We start from the raw sequence: 16108 nt of genomic DNA on the forward strand, positions 1-16108 counted from the left end.
TTCCCTATGCATCCCAGCTCCCACTGCCAGCCATTTGGACCACACTCTTACCATCATCCTCAATCCTTTTCCCCACCTCCATCTTTGGAAACGCCCTCATCTCTGCATCCATCCACTGTTTGCCCCTCTCCACCTGAAGCCAGGCTGTGGGGCCTGAAGAGGTTCAAGACCACCTCTTCACCGTGTAAACTGATGCCAACACATGCCATGCCTAGCAGTCAGCTGCCCTGACGTTCCCCTCCAGCTCACAGTAGAATCCCAAATCTTTGCTGAAATGTCCAAGGCCCTCCACGGCCTGGCCAATTGGCTCTCTGACCTTGTCTCTTCCTACTGCACTCCAATTCTCTCCACCCGAGCAACCTGGCCTCTTTGCTGACCTTTGTTCATGCCAAATTTATTCTCACTTCTGACCATTTGGACTTGTTGTTTCCTCCTGACAGAATGCTCTTTCTTCAGATACTTGCATGGCCAACCCCCTCATCTCCTTCAGATTTTCCCTCAAAAGTCACCTTCTCAATGGGACCCTCCCTGGCCAAAGCCTTTAAAATTTCAAATTTGCCCCCACATCACTTCATATCTCCATTCCATGTTTGCTTCTTTTTTTTCTTAGAAAGACAGTGATAGATTATCACTACCATGCTATGTATTATATTTATTTATGGTGCTTATCATGTCATCCTCACTAAAATGTAAGCTCCTCAAGGACAGAGATTTTTGTCCAGTTTGTTCTTTTCTGTATCCTCAGTACCTGTAATAGTGTCTGACACCTGGTATGCATTTAATTAACATTTATGAAATGAATGAATGAATGAATGAATGAGTATGGTCTCCATCCTTAACTCAATCCATAACACTGTACTTCATCTGTCTATAATAGACTGTTCCATTTCCCTCCACAGCTTTCTCAGACTTTCACTGTGATCTTCTCATTCTACATTACCACATCTAACAGAAAATGTTCATCTCCTCTAAAAACCAAAGAACTCACTCAACCTTCCTGTTGATTCTCTCTTTGCTGTTTATCTGTACCCACACCCATTTTCATCTTTTTTTCCCTCCAGTGAGGAAATTGTGGTTCCTCTAGGCCCAGGCTGACCTTACTACTCCTAGTCCAAAACTGCTGTTACCACATCCACCACCCCTCTCTGCTGTGAATTACTTAAAATTTCTTAAAGAGCTTCAACCTCTGCCTTACTACAACTTCTTTTTCAGGAACTTGCCTAGCACCTCCCTTCTCTCTTCCAAGTTAGACTCTATCTAATCCTACTCTCATGCCCATGTATGATTAGCTGACATTTGCTTTATATGAGAATTTAAACTTTTAAACTAAAGAGAAATATCTAACAATTAAATTTTAGGGTTATACTATTTGCCTATGGAAAGAATTGGGGGTTAAGGGACCTCCCCTGTGCTCATGAAATATTACTTGTCCAACTTCACCTCTGCCCATTTAGGTTAGAAATTCTATGATGTTGCTGGGTGCACAGGGGAGATTTGGACCTAATCCAGAAGGGATCTTCCAAACGGTTTCTGAAATCAAATTACAGCAATGTTTTTTGTTTGTTTGTTTGTTTTTTCAAATTACAGCAATGATTTAAAGAGAAAAAGAATGGATCACCTATACCATTTTATAGGAAGTACAATGTGCATGAAAATATTATCTCTCTTTGTACCTTTAAAAGGAATATTAGGGAGTTAATCTAGAAAAGATGATGCATTGTTGAAACAGTCACTTACCTTGAATTCTTATCATTGTTATCTGTCAGGATAAAAACAATGCACAAAGCAGTTAATAATAATGACACAATGAAACATAGTCATTAATAATTTTTCTCTGGGGAAAAATTCCCATAAATTAATTTCATTCATGGAACATTGCAAAATGACTATTTGCTTTTTTCTTTCTTTCTTTCTTTCTTTCTTTCTTTCTTTCTTTTTTTTTTAATTCTCTCTCTCTGTGTCTCTCATATTACACAAGATACCCTTTCAGGTTCAGGACTACTGGCTTGACTACATTTTTAGATATTTCTACAAGGTATGAGATATTGGTATTTTCTGAGCATCAACTGGAGACCAACATTTTTTAAGTTTATTTGTTTATTTTGAGAGAGAGACCATGTGTGAGCATGCACAATTCGGGGAGGGGCAGAGAGAGAGGGAGAGAGAGAGAATTCCATGCAGGCTCCACATTGTCAACATGGAGCCTGTCATGGGGCTTGATCTCATGAACTGTGAGACCACGACCTGGGCTGAGATCAAGAGTAAGACCCTTAACCCTGAGACCAACACTCAGACCACTGAGCCATGCTAGCAGCCTGAGACCAACATTTTTAAATTAGCTGAAGAAAATCTAATTTTTTTGAACTACCAAGTAAAATGGATATTTATTGTTTGGTCCCTTGGAAACATCAGAATTTATTTATTTAAAATTAAGACTACAAATTAACTAGACAATAAGATGATGTTGACACTCCCATGCCAGTAGAAACCACAGGATTGAGCTGGATATAATTTTCCTCAGCTTAGGTCAGAGCAGATGGAGGGTAGGAAGTGAAAGTGGGGGTGCAGGGTCATGGGTGTAGGGAAGCAAAGGGAAAGGAGTTCAGGGTGCTAAGGTCAACCACCACCATGGGACAGCACATCCTGATACCCTGACATTTTAATTAATGTAAGTAAGAGTAAAGAGGCATTATAGTATAGATAGAGATCAACATCTTGGGTTTGGGAATCAGATAGAACTAGATTAGAATGCTGGTTCCATCAATTATCAGTCATGTGATCTTTGCCAAGTTTAAAAAAATTTATTCAAGTCTAATTTTCTTCTTCTGCAAGATGTAAAATTATAGAATTCGTTTAAAAAAATAATAAATGCTTGGAATCACCTGCGCTCACTAGATGTTAGGTGCTAGTGCTACAGGTCCTCTTTCCCATTGTCTCATTCTAACCAGTACCATCTTAGTATAGTTTCTCACTAAATTATTACTACTATAATCAATTATAATAGCTGAATAAAGGCAATAATAATAACCAATGCTGGAACCCTACTCTACTAAAAAAGAGATACTTGTAGAGGAGATACTTTCATTTACCCACACTTTGTACATTTTTACTTAGCACTTTCAGACATTCCATAACACGGATTCTGGAGAGAACTACCGATTTGTGGGTAAGAAATGCATCCCGTAATGGTTCTACATATTGTTGATTTTTCTCTGCCCCTTGAAACTTCACTAGCTTGTCTACTTTTGTTCTAACCTCTTTTTATATAAGAGACAGTAAGAGAAAAGGGCAACTTACATAATCTGTCTGACTCAAAACCATAATTCTCCTCTCCAAATTTCTTCACACTGCGAAGAATTACTGAGTCAGACATGGTAATTGCAATTTGCAGCCAATAGCCCTATAAAACAAAATAATCATTGCAATTATTTTTTTCTCTTCTTAAACAAAATAGCCAAATGAAAGAACAATTTGGTACAAGAAATAACCTTCACTAACAATCTAAATCTTCACTAAAAATCATATTTTTAATTGGTTAATAACTCCATGAAAGAGCCTAATTATTAGGAAAGATAAAGCCAAACCATTGATTATGGCTTTCTCTATCTGATGAATGGATAGTTGCTTTTTATTTATTTGTTCTTTCTGCTCGTTTTTCCTCCCTCTCTCCCTCCCTCCCTCCCTTTTCTTTCTTTCTTTCTTCCTTTCTTTCTTTCTTTCTTTCATGAGTAAAAATAAAAACCACTGGCACTACACAACCAACAGGTGACATTCTTGGGTCACTGTACTGAACCAACTACACCTAAATACTGGTGGGTAGCCTTCAGTGCTTCTTTGTAAATGCAACTCCTAGATCGAGGATATGGTGAGTCTGGCATGGACCAGAGGAACAGCTACCCACTCATTTTACAAAACAAGTGTAAACTTGACAAGAAAACAAACAAGAATGATATAAGAAAAAATAGAATTATAATTGCTTTTGAAAATAGATTTAAAATTGTTAAATATGTTAAGTATAATTCAGCAGTTCATGAAAAAAATATAATGAACAATGTTGATTCCAGGAATGCAATGATTGTTCAATGTGAAAAAACTTGATCATTTTGATAGATGCAGAAAAAGTATTCAACAAAAATCAATATCCATTACTGATTTGTAAAATACTATAAAACTAGAGAAATCATTATCTGCAATTCCAATGAATAGATTTTGGGTAATGATTGGCAATGAACACTAAACCCTTTAAATGAGATACTGGCAAAGATTAACAGTGCAAAGTATTGTGAAGATGTAGAGGGAAGACATTATGTTGATTCATTATCTCTCCTTAAGCTCCTCTTGGCTCTCACAACTTCTTGTACTTTCCTTGCTTTTGAAGACCTTGCCAGTTTTGAGGAGTATTGAACCGTTATTTTGCAGGCTGTCTCCTAAAATGGGACTTATCTGATATTTTTCTCAGGATTAGATATGGGTTGTGTATTTTAGGGAGGAAAACCACAGAGGTAAAGTACCCTTCTCATGACATCATATCAAAGGTACTATCAATGTAATGGTACCTATCAAAGTGATTTTAAAAAATAAACTTTAAAGATAAATTCAACATTAAGAAATAGAGTGAGAAATATTATTTAATTAAATAGTTTACGAGGTCAGTAAAAATAAAAAACTACATGAAGCAGATTCAAAATTCTTTTATTCAACAACAAAATTTGCTCAGTATTTTGAGAATATATTCTCAATGCAGAGAATGCAATGTTCACTGGTTATATCATTTTTGAAATTTTAACAAAAATTTGTTTTTCAGAAAGCAAAGAAATTCTTTGATAATGAGAAAATAAATCTTTAGAATATTTATAATACTGAGTCTCCTAATTTTAAAATAAGACTTTAAAAAATCAGTCTTCAATTATTTTTTTCCTGGCTTAGCTCTTCATTTAAAAAGGTTTCTTTCCACTGGTGTGCAAATATGTGACAACATTTAGACCCCAGTGGTGTAGTGTCTTGCCTGTGAACTTCAGAGTCTCACTGATCCTGTGGTCTCACTCTATGTTGTTGAAAACATTTTTTAACCTCTCTCCAGGCTCTGAATTCTCCATCATTCAAGTCAGTGATGGTGATGGTGATAAGATGTACCTTGTGGGACTAGTATGAAAATTATATGAAACTGAGTCTGTACATCAGCTGGTCCAACAGGAGAAGACAGCTAAAGCTCCTTTTGGCCTTCAAGCCTAGAGACTCTCTCCCTTGCCCTACTTCCCACCCTCCCTCTGGGGTCACTTGTAGTAAGGCACCCTCTATTAAGGAAGAGAATGATGGTCAACCAACCTACTCTTTTCATTTTCCATCTCTGTTCCTCCACCAATTCCGTACATTTGTTTTCATATTAGGTTTGTTTGCATTTTGCTTCTTTCTGAATGCAATGATCTTTGTGATCTCTAATTTACTATTAAAGAGTAATGTTTTCAAACACAAAAATTCACACATAGCATGGATTTCCTCCCTGTAGCATTGACCTGTAGCAGAAGACCACTGAGAACACAACTGTAGTTGAACAATCTGAATTTATTATTCATTACAGTGAGGGAGAACACATGGTAGGGACCACAGGGTGTCTCAGTAAGAGGGTTTTAGGATGAACCTATCATAGGAAGTGGGCTTCAATTAGGTGATTTGGGAGAGGATTCAAGAAAGTAGGCATCTGCTCTAGATTGAATGTTGTCAGAAAGCCAGAGCAATTTCATGATTGGGTAAAGAAATAGTCACTTATATAGCAAGAGTCAGGGATGTTTGGTATTTTTGCACAATGACTTTATTTTTGCCTGTGCATGAGCAAAATTATAGACTGGTCTTGCTTTGTTTCATTTTTATCCTGGTTTCAGAGTGACTTTGTCTGACATTGGTGGTATGGTTAATTTTATGTATCAATTTGAGGGGGCTAAGGGATGCCAGATAGCTGGCAAAGCATTATTTTTGGATATGTCATTGGTAGTGTTTCCAGAAGAGATTAGCATTTGAATCTGTAGATTACCCTCACCAGTGCAGATGGACATTTTTCATTCAATCCTTTGAAGTCCTGAATAAAGCAAAGAGGCAGAGAAACCGAGGGCAGAGAAACTAAATAGACGTTTTTCTAAAAAAGACATACAAATGGTCAACAGGTACATGAAAGGATACTCAACATCACTCATCATCTGGAAAATGCAAATCAAAACCATAATGACATAGCACCTCACATCTGTTAGAATGGCTATCACAAGAAGACAAGAAAGAACAAGTGTCAGTGGTGATTTGGAGAAAAGGGAACCCATGTGCACTGTTGAGAAGAATGCAAACTGGTTTAGCCACTATGGAAATCAGTATGGAGGTTCCTTAAGAAATTAAAAATAACAACTATTAAATGATCCAGAAATCCCGTTTCTGAGTATATACACAAAGGAATTTAAAATAGGATATTGAAGAGATATCCACATTCTTGTGTTTATTGCAGCATTATTCACAATAGCCAAGATATAGAAATAACCTAAATGCCCATCAATGGATAAATGGGAAAAAAAGATGTAGTATATACATATATATGTATACACACACATACACAGCATATATAAAAAACTATGTATATATACATGTATATACAATGGAATATTATTTAACCATATGAAAGAAGGGAATTCTATCATTTGTGACAACATGGATGGACCTTGAGGGCATTATGTTCAATGAGATAAGCCAGACAGAGAAACACAAATATTGTATGACATTGCCTATGTGTGGAATCTAAAAAAGCTAAACACATAGAAATAAAGAGTAGAATGGTGGTTACTAGAGGCTGAGAGGTGGAGAAATTGGGAAGATATTTAAGGGTACAAGCTTGCAGCTGGAAGATGAGAAAGTTCTGGAGATCTAATGCACAACATAGTGACTATAGTTAACAATACTATATTGTATATTTTGGAATTGTTAAGAGGCTGTATCTTAAGTGCTCTCACCATAAAAAATAAACGATAATTATGTGACATGATGGAGGTGTTCACTAAAGCTATGGTGGTAATCATATAGATGTATACAAATGTATCAAAGCAACCAGTTGTACACCTTCAACTTATGCAATGTTGTATGTCAAATATACCTGAGTAAAAAATTAATCGATTTTTTTGAAGGCCAGTAAAGGAAGAATTATCTCTTTTACTTTAGCTGGAACATCCATCCTTTCCTGTCCTTGCATACTAGAGCTGCTGCTTCTTGGACCTTTGGTTGGTTTGCTCAATCAGAAATGGAAGCTAGTTGCCTTATTTCTGCCCAGTTCAGGAGTGGCAGTGATGACTTGTTGAAACAATTTATTACTTGCATACACTCACAAAGACAATGGCATTTTTATAATGCTAAGTTTGGGAAAGTGCAATGAGATACCAAAATTACTAGAATGAGTAAACAAAAGCCTTGCTTGTGATATTTTCCAGGAAAGGCACTGTTTCCACAATGAGATGTTAGATGAATTGTCTTGTATCATTATAAATGTAGAATGAAACACTGGTATCATTAGACCATGTTTTTTCCTACTGATTAGTTCCCTTTTTATTAGATAAGATCCTGGGAGGCATAGCAGATAATGGAGAATATCTTGGCCAGTTTCTGGAACCCTAGCAACACAGTGGGAATCTAGTTTTCAGTGATAAACAAGTTTGTTTCACAGGATCACGAGAATGTGCCTTCTTCCTCACCTGGTACATTCCATGATTTAAGGAGGCTATGGTGTTTTGTCACATTATTTCTCCCCACTAATATAAGCAGATGTAATATCATCTAATTCTATTCCCTCAGCTGTTACCTCTAACACCTAAATTAGAAATTTGGTCTTGAGCTTCCCGAAGCATGTGAAGGGTTCTTGGGTATAATATGATGCAGGAAGTTTTAATTAAGGTATCTTAACTTACAATAACAAAATTTTACTTTAACACAAAAGAACTCAGAATTAAAAATAAGGTACCATGCATGCTATTTCATTTTTACTCTGTATTTTCATCAAGCAAATTACTTTAATCTCCAAAAAAATCTCTTTGGAAACATTTTGAGAATTTTCAAGTCCTCCAGAAAGATGGTCTTCCAATAAACTTAGAAAATCTAGGAATTAAAAGTTGGAAATCAAGATTTCTAAGCACTGCCTGGCAGACCTTGATTACCTAATTGTGAAAATCCCAAGATTTTTAATTGTCCATGCCAACACCACTGTCCCTCTCTGCTAAATGGCATGTGGTCTATGTGCAATCTGTGCTTCTGTATAACTATCCAAGGTTGAAGTTTTCTTTTCTTTGATAAAATGTGTAATCTTATCAACACAGAGGACAGTCTCCTGACCTTTATTGGTAGATACATCACAGATATGTGTATGTTAGAACTCTAGCAATGGGGCACCTGGGTGGCTCACTCAGGTGTCCAACTTTAGCTCGGGTCATGATCTCATGACTCATGCATTCAAGCCCTACATCAGGCTCTGTGCTGACAGCGCAGAGCCTGAAGCCTGCTTTGGATTCTGTGTCTCTCTCCTTCTCTGTCCTCCCTCCCCTGCCACTTGTGCTCTGTCTCTCTCTCTCTCAAAAATAAATAAAAACATTAAAAAAAATAAAAACAAAAAAAGGAAAAAAAGAACACTAGCAACAATATTCTGGAAGACACTGTTGGGGAGGAGAGGAGACAGAGACCAACATCTGAATGAATTCCCTGAGAGAACCTAGGACATCAACAGACCTCAGAAAGAGGGATAAGTAAGCAGTGCCATGGGGGGCCCTGAGGTTGTCAAAACTGGAGGAGATAGAGTTCTATAGCCATGTCAGGAACAAATAAAAAAATCCAAAGAGTACAAAGTGTCAGTGCCCACCATGGGCCATTACACCAAGGTTGCTAAGTGTGACTTCAAGACACCAGTATGACTATTGATGCTGCAGGAGAACTGAATAAGAAGAGAAAGAAGGAAAGAAGGAAAAAAGGAAAGAAAGAAAGAAAGAAAGAAAGAAAGAAAGAAAGAAAGAAAGAGAAAGAAAGAAAGAGAAAGAAAGAGAAAGAGAAAGAAAGAAAGAAAGAGAAAGAAAGAAAGAAAGAAAGAGAAAGAAAGAAAGAAAGAAAGAGAAAAAAAAGAAAGATAGGAAGAGAATAAAAGAAAGAAAGAAAGAAAGAAAGAAAGAAAGAAAGAAAGAAAGAAAGAAAAAGAAAAGAAATGAAACAGGTCAGGGATGAGAATAGTTCTCCCAGAAGCTGGAATCCTTCCTGCCTGAAGATACAACTACAATAGGGACATTAGGCCCACTGCCTGTTTTTATAAATAAAGCTTTATTGGAACACAATAATGCCCATTAGTTTCCATTTTACCTTTGATTGTTCTTGTGCTACAATGGCAGAAGTGAGTAGCTGTGACAGAGACTATACCCACATCTCCCCCACCTCCCAACCACCATCAGTGCCTAAAACATTTACTTTCTAGCCTTCTAGAAAAAATGTTTGCTGACTCCTGTATTATGAGGCCAGTTCAGGACAGCCTGATGCCTGGGGAGAAATAATGAAGGACCTGATTTACCCACCTAAAAATCATATGCAGCACCAGACCTCCAACCTGCCCTGTTCTCATAAAACTTATAGTGGGGCAGGGAAGACAGGTGCCACATAAAAAATTACAAGCATGGGAGAGAAGAGGAAGCATGGGTGTCTCCTACACCATCAGGCAGAGGCCCTGCCCTTGTCCAGAGAGCAGAGGTGGGGTGCGGGGTATGAATTCAGCACATTTTTAGTATGGGACATTGGAGATGAAGACAAGTTAGCCAAGGAAACAAGAGAGAGAAAAGCATTCTAGCGGGGAAGAGCACACGAAAAGGCCCAGACCCAGGAGACAGCACATAGGTTCAAGATGGAAGAATGTCCAGCCAGTGTGAGGAAAAGTGGATGGATGTCTCTGAAGGATGTGGCTGGTGGATTCCTCTGGGCCTCATCTTTAACATTGAGGATGTGGGACCTTATCCCAATGGCAATGGAACAAATATACACTTTTAGGCAAGATAGAGATATGATCATATTTATTCTTTTTGAAAAGGCCAACACTCTGATAAGGCTTGGAACTTGAGAGCCCACACCCAAAGGGACTAGGAAATCTGTTTGGGATGAGTAGAAATTCCTCCAGGCCAAGCAGTGGGTGCCTTCATTTACCAGGGCAAGAACCACACAGTTCATCTCACTCCTGGGCAGATAGGCCTCAGGTGACCAAAAGAAATAGGCTTGTGGTGCCACACAGCCAAGCCACTGGTGCCCAGGCTCTTGTCACTTTAGGAGATGACTTCTCTACTCTATCAGTGTTCTAGTTTCCAATTGTCTCTGGGGATATTTGTTCTGCTTTCCATTTCATTTTCTCCCAAATACTATTTTTGAAGCATGTTGATCTAGACTGAATTCAGAAGGAAGAGGCTGAGGTTTTTCCACATCCAGGCCAACACAGTGAGGAGGATCTAAATGCCCTAACAGCCATTGAGGAGCTGGAGGGATAGCGAGGGGTACGAGGCCAGGATCAGGAGTGGCCTACACCCCACCCCACATCACATTGTGAATATTCTCCTTGGCTTTTTCTTTTGCCAGGACTTCCCTTGTGTAAAAGCTTTCAAGGTCGCCAGCACCACACACTGCCCTTCCCTGAGCTGCCTGGAGAGAAAAGCAGAATTTCTCTTGCTCCTCTTGACTCTGGAAGTCACTTCCTTGGCCACCAATTCAGATTTCTTAAAGCCCTTAAAATATCCGTCACTGCTGACATGTTGCAATGCAGGTAGAGCACTTTTGTTGTTATCAAACCCAGCAAACCTTGGGTTTTCTCCCAAGGATCATTAAAAGGAGGAAAGAAATAGAGGATCCTGGGTGGCTCAGTTGGTTAAGTGTCTGACTTTGGCTCAGGTCATGATCTAATGTTTCGTGAGTTTGAGCCCCACCTTGGGCTCTGGGCTGATAGCTCAGAGCCTGGAGCCTGCTTCAGATTCTGTGTCTCCCTCTGTCTCTGCCCCTGCCTTACTCATTCTCTCTCTCTCTCAAAAATAAATAAACATTAAAAAAAGGAGGAGAGAAATATTAATTTATGCTAAGGAGCAAGACAAATAGAAAACCACTGCTTGGCAGAGAAGCAGGTTGTGGCACGATGGTGTGTGTCAACAATGTGGAAGATATCTCCAGAGACAGGATAAAAATGAGGCCCCTTTAGCCCCAAGGGCCACAGATGATGAACATGGGAAAGAAATTAAATGGAGGACTAAAGAATTGCTCTAGAAGAAGAGAGAGTTTAATTTCAAAGTTACTCCGAGTCTGTCTTGGTTTCTATGTGCATAGTTCTCCCATCTGCACAAAGCAACACACAACTCTAACACTTGATTCTTGCAATAGAACTCAGGCATTTTGTTTTGTTTTGTTTTTAGTAATTTCAGTGTCTTTTAAAACCGCAGATTGGGCAATTTTTTTTTCCTACACTACTTCATAATCTATTTCAAGCATTCATCAGTAAATATTTGTCACCATTACTCTTAGTAGGAAGACACACAAATTATTCAAGGGGCTTACAATCAAGTGGGGGAAAGGGCATGTGAATGGTAACTCCCAGGTAGGGAAATGCAGCCTCCAGAGATAATTACAGAGTGTTACAGGGCACAGGAGGAGGGTAGCCAAGTCTGGAGTGGTGGGGTAGGGGTGTGGGGGTGAGGTGGGGGTTGTGGCTGCACACAGAAAGAAACTTTATTAAACAAGAGCCTATAAATAAGCTAATACTTTAAAAACTTAGTAATAACCCCTATTAGAGTTTTTTGTACAGTCATTATAATTTGTCTCTAATATATCTAGTTAACTATTCTTCCCTCAAAACATTTGGAATTACCACACCTTATTCCCAGTCTTCAACATGAATCATATTTGATTGATGTGTTCAAATCATCCACAACATGTGAGTTCTGCTGGCTAGAGAAACCTAAAAATGGAAATTAGTTTCTAGAAATCAATGTTTCCCCCTCTAGCCATACATCCAGAGCTCATATTTTTTAGTATCTAAATTATTGAAAACTGGGAGAATGAGGGATATAAGCATGGTGTTGGAGAAAAGATGAAGTTGGCATAGTTCTGTATTAAAACAGCACCAGCTTTCCAGATGGGATTTGGGGTTATCAGTGCAAACAGAATTGCACTTTCATAAACCCAAGACAAAAAAGCTCACTAGCATTTTTACTTTGGGCACATTATTCAATCCATTCATCCATTTGCACCACACACACACACACACTCTCTCTCTCTCTCCCAAAACAATTGATGCATAGAGTAACATTGCTATAAATGAGACAGCAACCAAGAGTCACCCATACTGTATAATATATTATTAAATTGCTAATATATTCTGCAAGTTCTTATCCAAGCATTATGGTACTGTTTATTGCATGACAAGAGGATAGCCTTTAGTGAATCAGAAACACAATACCCCACAAAGTAAAACTTGGAGGAAATGGACTTGCAGAACATGGTCCTCAAATGCTGTAAAGAATAGAAGTCACTTACCTGTGAGCGAGGACTTGAGGAAGCCAGGAAAACAACAGACTCTACCGTGGAGAGTCAAAGGTTTTACAACCTTTTCCAACTTCAGTTTTCATCATTGCTAAACACTGAACAGAATTCAAGCTTTTTCTAAAACATTATCTATTTGCTGATGTGTCAATGCCCTGAAGGCCAGTCTAAGCACAGTTCAGTGACATCTGAGGAAAGGTTGAATACACTCAAAACAATAACCCCAAACACACAGTGGGCTTAGGAAGCCAGCTGAGGGCTTCAACAGGCTTTGGAAGGTGTGGATTCCCTTGAAAGGAGGCGCAAGACACTGGTACCCCGTCCCCCCACACCCTGCAAGAGCGTTGTGATTCTGGCTACATCATTTCTTCTCATAAGCCCTTGGTCTTAAGAAATTACTTTAAAACATAACCAGACCAAAACCAAACAAAAAACAAAAAACAAAAAAAAAAACACACAAAAAAAAACAACTTTAAACTTTCCCCCTCAATTTGAAAGATTACTCTTGAAAAGTCCTTCCATTGCAGGCCCCTGATATTCCTGACCCAGCCCCAGAATTGCGTGGAGATAGATGACTTGAAAGAACACGTGAAATAGCCTTTTTGCTCAAAACTCTGAGGGCTCACATGACCCTTGCACCCTGGCCTCAACAGTCAACAACCTCAGGCTCTACCCACCAGATAAATGATTTTTTTAAAGGTTTAAACTAACAGAAATCCAAGTCAAATAAACATATGTGGCTTCTCCATCGGCTTTGTGCTGTCCGTACCTGTTCCTCTCCCTTCTTGTTAATTCCAACATTTTTCTCAAATGCTCTTATTTTTTCTCTCTCTCTCTGACTGAGTTAACCACTTCCTAAGAGCACTTCACTGTGGCCTCCAGTGATGAGTAATAATAGCCAATGCTGGTCAAGCCTTTGTTGGGTACCTGGCTCGGTTGAAGAGTCTATTTTGTACCTCCTTATTTGGATTCCTCAAAAACCATAGGAGTTAGGTGCTATCATCATTACCTCCATTTTATAGTTAAGAGAAATGAAGCACAGAGAGATTAAATAACCCACCCAAAGTCTACAACCAATAGCTCTAGAGTCTATGCTCTATACCACTCTATGCTGACCTTCCAGCCCAGGCTCTGAAATGCAGGTGATGGGCCAGTGCTTCTCAGTTTGAAGAAAATAAGATCAAATCAATGATAAGATCAAATTTTCTTAATTTAAAGTTTTTCTGCCATAAACTCTTTAAAAATTCAGTATCTTCTATTTGTCTCTACTGAAACCTGCATATACAATGGTTTATGATTTAGCTCCAAACTTTGTATGTTATTATATGTATATGTTAAAATTTCAATATATCAAGAGCAGCAAACACAAGAAAGGTTTCTAAGATATTCCCTCCATCTGAACTGGTTTGACAAGTCCTGGGACAAGTTGACGTCCGAGTCAATGCAAACGTAATATTGGGTTTGGCACCAATTAGGACCTAGGAAAAAGAAATTTGTTCTACACAAACCCAAAAAGACAGCACAGCTGTGAGATTGTAGCTTTGGCTGGGAGAAGATTCTCAGTAGAATTTTGTGACCTTTGTTCTGGTAAAATTGTTGATGACACCCACAGGGTGAAAATGAGCTTCTCATTGGTCCTAGTGTCCTAAGTTTTTTCTTTGTTTGGCATGTAGATGTGAAGGGAGATAATAAAAATAGAGTGTTAGAGTTATAAACAATATTGCAGATGTTCTGTTCAACCACCTCATCCTGTAGATGCAAAAACTGAGGACGGAACAACAACCTGTTCTGAACCCCTTCGAGGTTTAGTAACATCTTCCTCCGTTCCTTCAACTCTGGCTCCCTGACCAGCTAGGGCAGGATGAATACCAAGTTAATCATTCCTATTTTGTTTTAGCAGTAGGTGAGTTTTCTTTATGGTTTATGGTTTAAAAACAGGTAGGGCTGTGGTCCCTGCTGTCCTCCAGTTAAAGCCTCAACTGAAGCACTTTTTGAGTGCTTACTACGTGCCAAATACTCTTCTAACCTCTGGGATACAATGAGCAAAACAGTTGAGAATTCCTGCCCTCAAGAATCCTACATTCAGGTGTGGGGGAAAGGAGAGGTAGATAGTAAACAATAAGCGCAACATACATGCAGATGGTGATAAATGCTATGGAAAAAAACATTACAGGAAACGAATATGATGGGGGTATGTGTGTGTGTGTTTGTGAGGTGAGCAGGTGTGTTGCCATTTTAAAGCAGGTGGTTGAAGAAGGTAACATATGAAGAATAACCTGAGGTGAGGGAGCAAGTACATGAATTTCTAGGGGAACAGTAAGTGCAAAAGCCCTGGGAAAACTATTTAAAGAGCCCAAATGTCCATTGACTGATAAATGAATAAAGAAGATGATGTGATATCTATCTACCTATCTATCCATCTATCTACATCTACAAGTAGATGATATAGATGGATAGATAGATAGATAGATAGATCGGTATATCCAATGGAATATTATTCGGCGATCATGAAGAATGAAATCTTGCCATTTGCAACAACGTGGGTGGAACTAGAGTGTATTATGCTAAGTGAAATAAGTCAGAGAAAGACAAATACCATCTGATTTCACCCATATGTGGAATTTAAGAAACAAATCAGATGAACATTGGGAAGGGAAGCAAAAAATAAGATAAAAACAGAGAGGGAGACAAACCATAAGAGGCCCTTAAATACAGAGAACAAACTGAGGGATGGCTGGAGGGGTGTTGGGTGAGGGGATGGGCTAAGTGAGTGATGGACATTAAGGAGGGCACTTGCTGGGATGAGCACTGGGTGTTATATGTAAGTGATGACTCATTAAATTCTATTCCTGAAATCACTATTACACTATACATTAACTAAATTAGATTTTAAAAAAAAAGAGAGAGAGAGAGAGATAGACTTTGGAATCATAATGATTTGAATTCACTCCCCAGCTATGTGACTTTGGGCAGGTTACTTAAACTCCACTAGCCTCAGTTTCTTCATCTGTAAAATGGAAGTAGTAATACCATCTTAACAGGGTGATGAATCTACCAGAAATTACCTGTGCCATAAACCCTGGGAAAATAGGCTGCCTGTGGGAAAGAAAATGTTTTGGATATGAGGGCAGAGCAGTGACTCCTCTGGCAGCACGAGTGCCACAAAACAGTTGATCTGACCCGTGAGGGATTATGCCCTAAAATGAGTAAAGTTTAGTTTGAGTCTGAGATTTCAGTCTATCTGGATGGCATGTGGGTATTCACCCCAGATCCAACATGCCCCAAGCTAATGATTAGGTATCCTCCTTAATCATACTACACCATGAGTCTGGCTGACTCTGCCCTGAAAAATACATGCTTGAATATATATTTTTTAATGTTTATTTATTTTTGAGAGACAGAGAGACAGAGACAGAGAGAGAGAGAGAGTGAGCAAGTGGGGGAGGGGCAGAGAGAGAGGGAGACACAGAATCTGAAGCAGGTGTCAGGCTCCGAGCTCTCAGCACAGAGCCTGACATGGGGCTCAAAGCCGCAAACTGTGAGATCATGA

At 38.8% G+C, this 16108-nt stretch overlaps 1 protein-coding gene across 2 annotated transcripts in view; it reads right to left on the reverse strand.

Moving 5' to 3' along the window:
* The window catches only part of ABCB11 (ATP binding cassette subfamily B member 11), an 89876-nt gene extending 77233 nt beyond the window's left edge, over nucleotides 1-12643 (reverse strand). Inside the window, exons 1-3 of one of the 2 annotated variants that reach the window (XM_043576967.1) lie at nucleotides 12553-12643; nucleotides 3298-3400; nucleotides 1738-1759 (exon numbers count right to left, since the gene is read on the reverse strand). In XM_043576967.1, the coding sequence (XP_043432902.1) occupies nucleotides 1738-1759; nucleotides 3298-3373 (98 nt within the window). In that variant the 5' untranslated portion in view covers nucleotides 3374-3400; nucleotides 12553-12643. Of the gene's footprint in view, nucleotides 1-1737; nucleotides 1760-3297; nucleotides 3401-12552 lie in introns of those variants that run through there. The other variant, XM_043576968.1, reaches the window with a different exon arrangement.
* Nucleotides 12644-16108: the final 3465 nt, after the last annotated feature.

Source organism: Prionailurus bengalensis, chromosome C1 (genome assembly GCF_016509475.1).
Source record: "Prionailurus bengalensis isolate Pbe53 chromosome C1, Fcat_Pben_1.1_paternal_pri, whole genome shotgun sequence".
Taxonomy (NCBI): domain Eukaryota; kingdom Metazoa; phylum Chordata; class Mammalia; order Carnivora; family Felidae; genus Prionailurus; species Prionailurus bengalensis.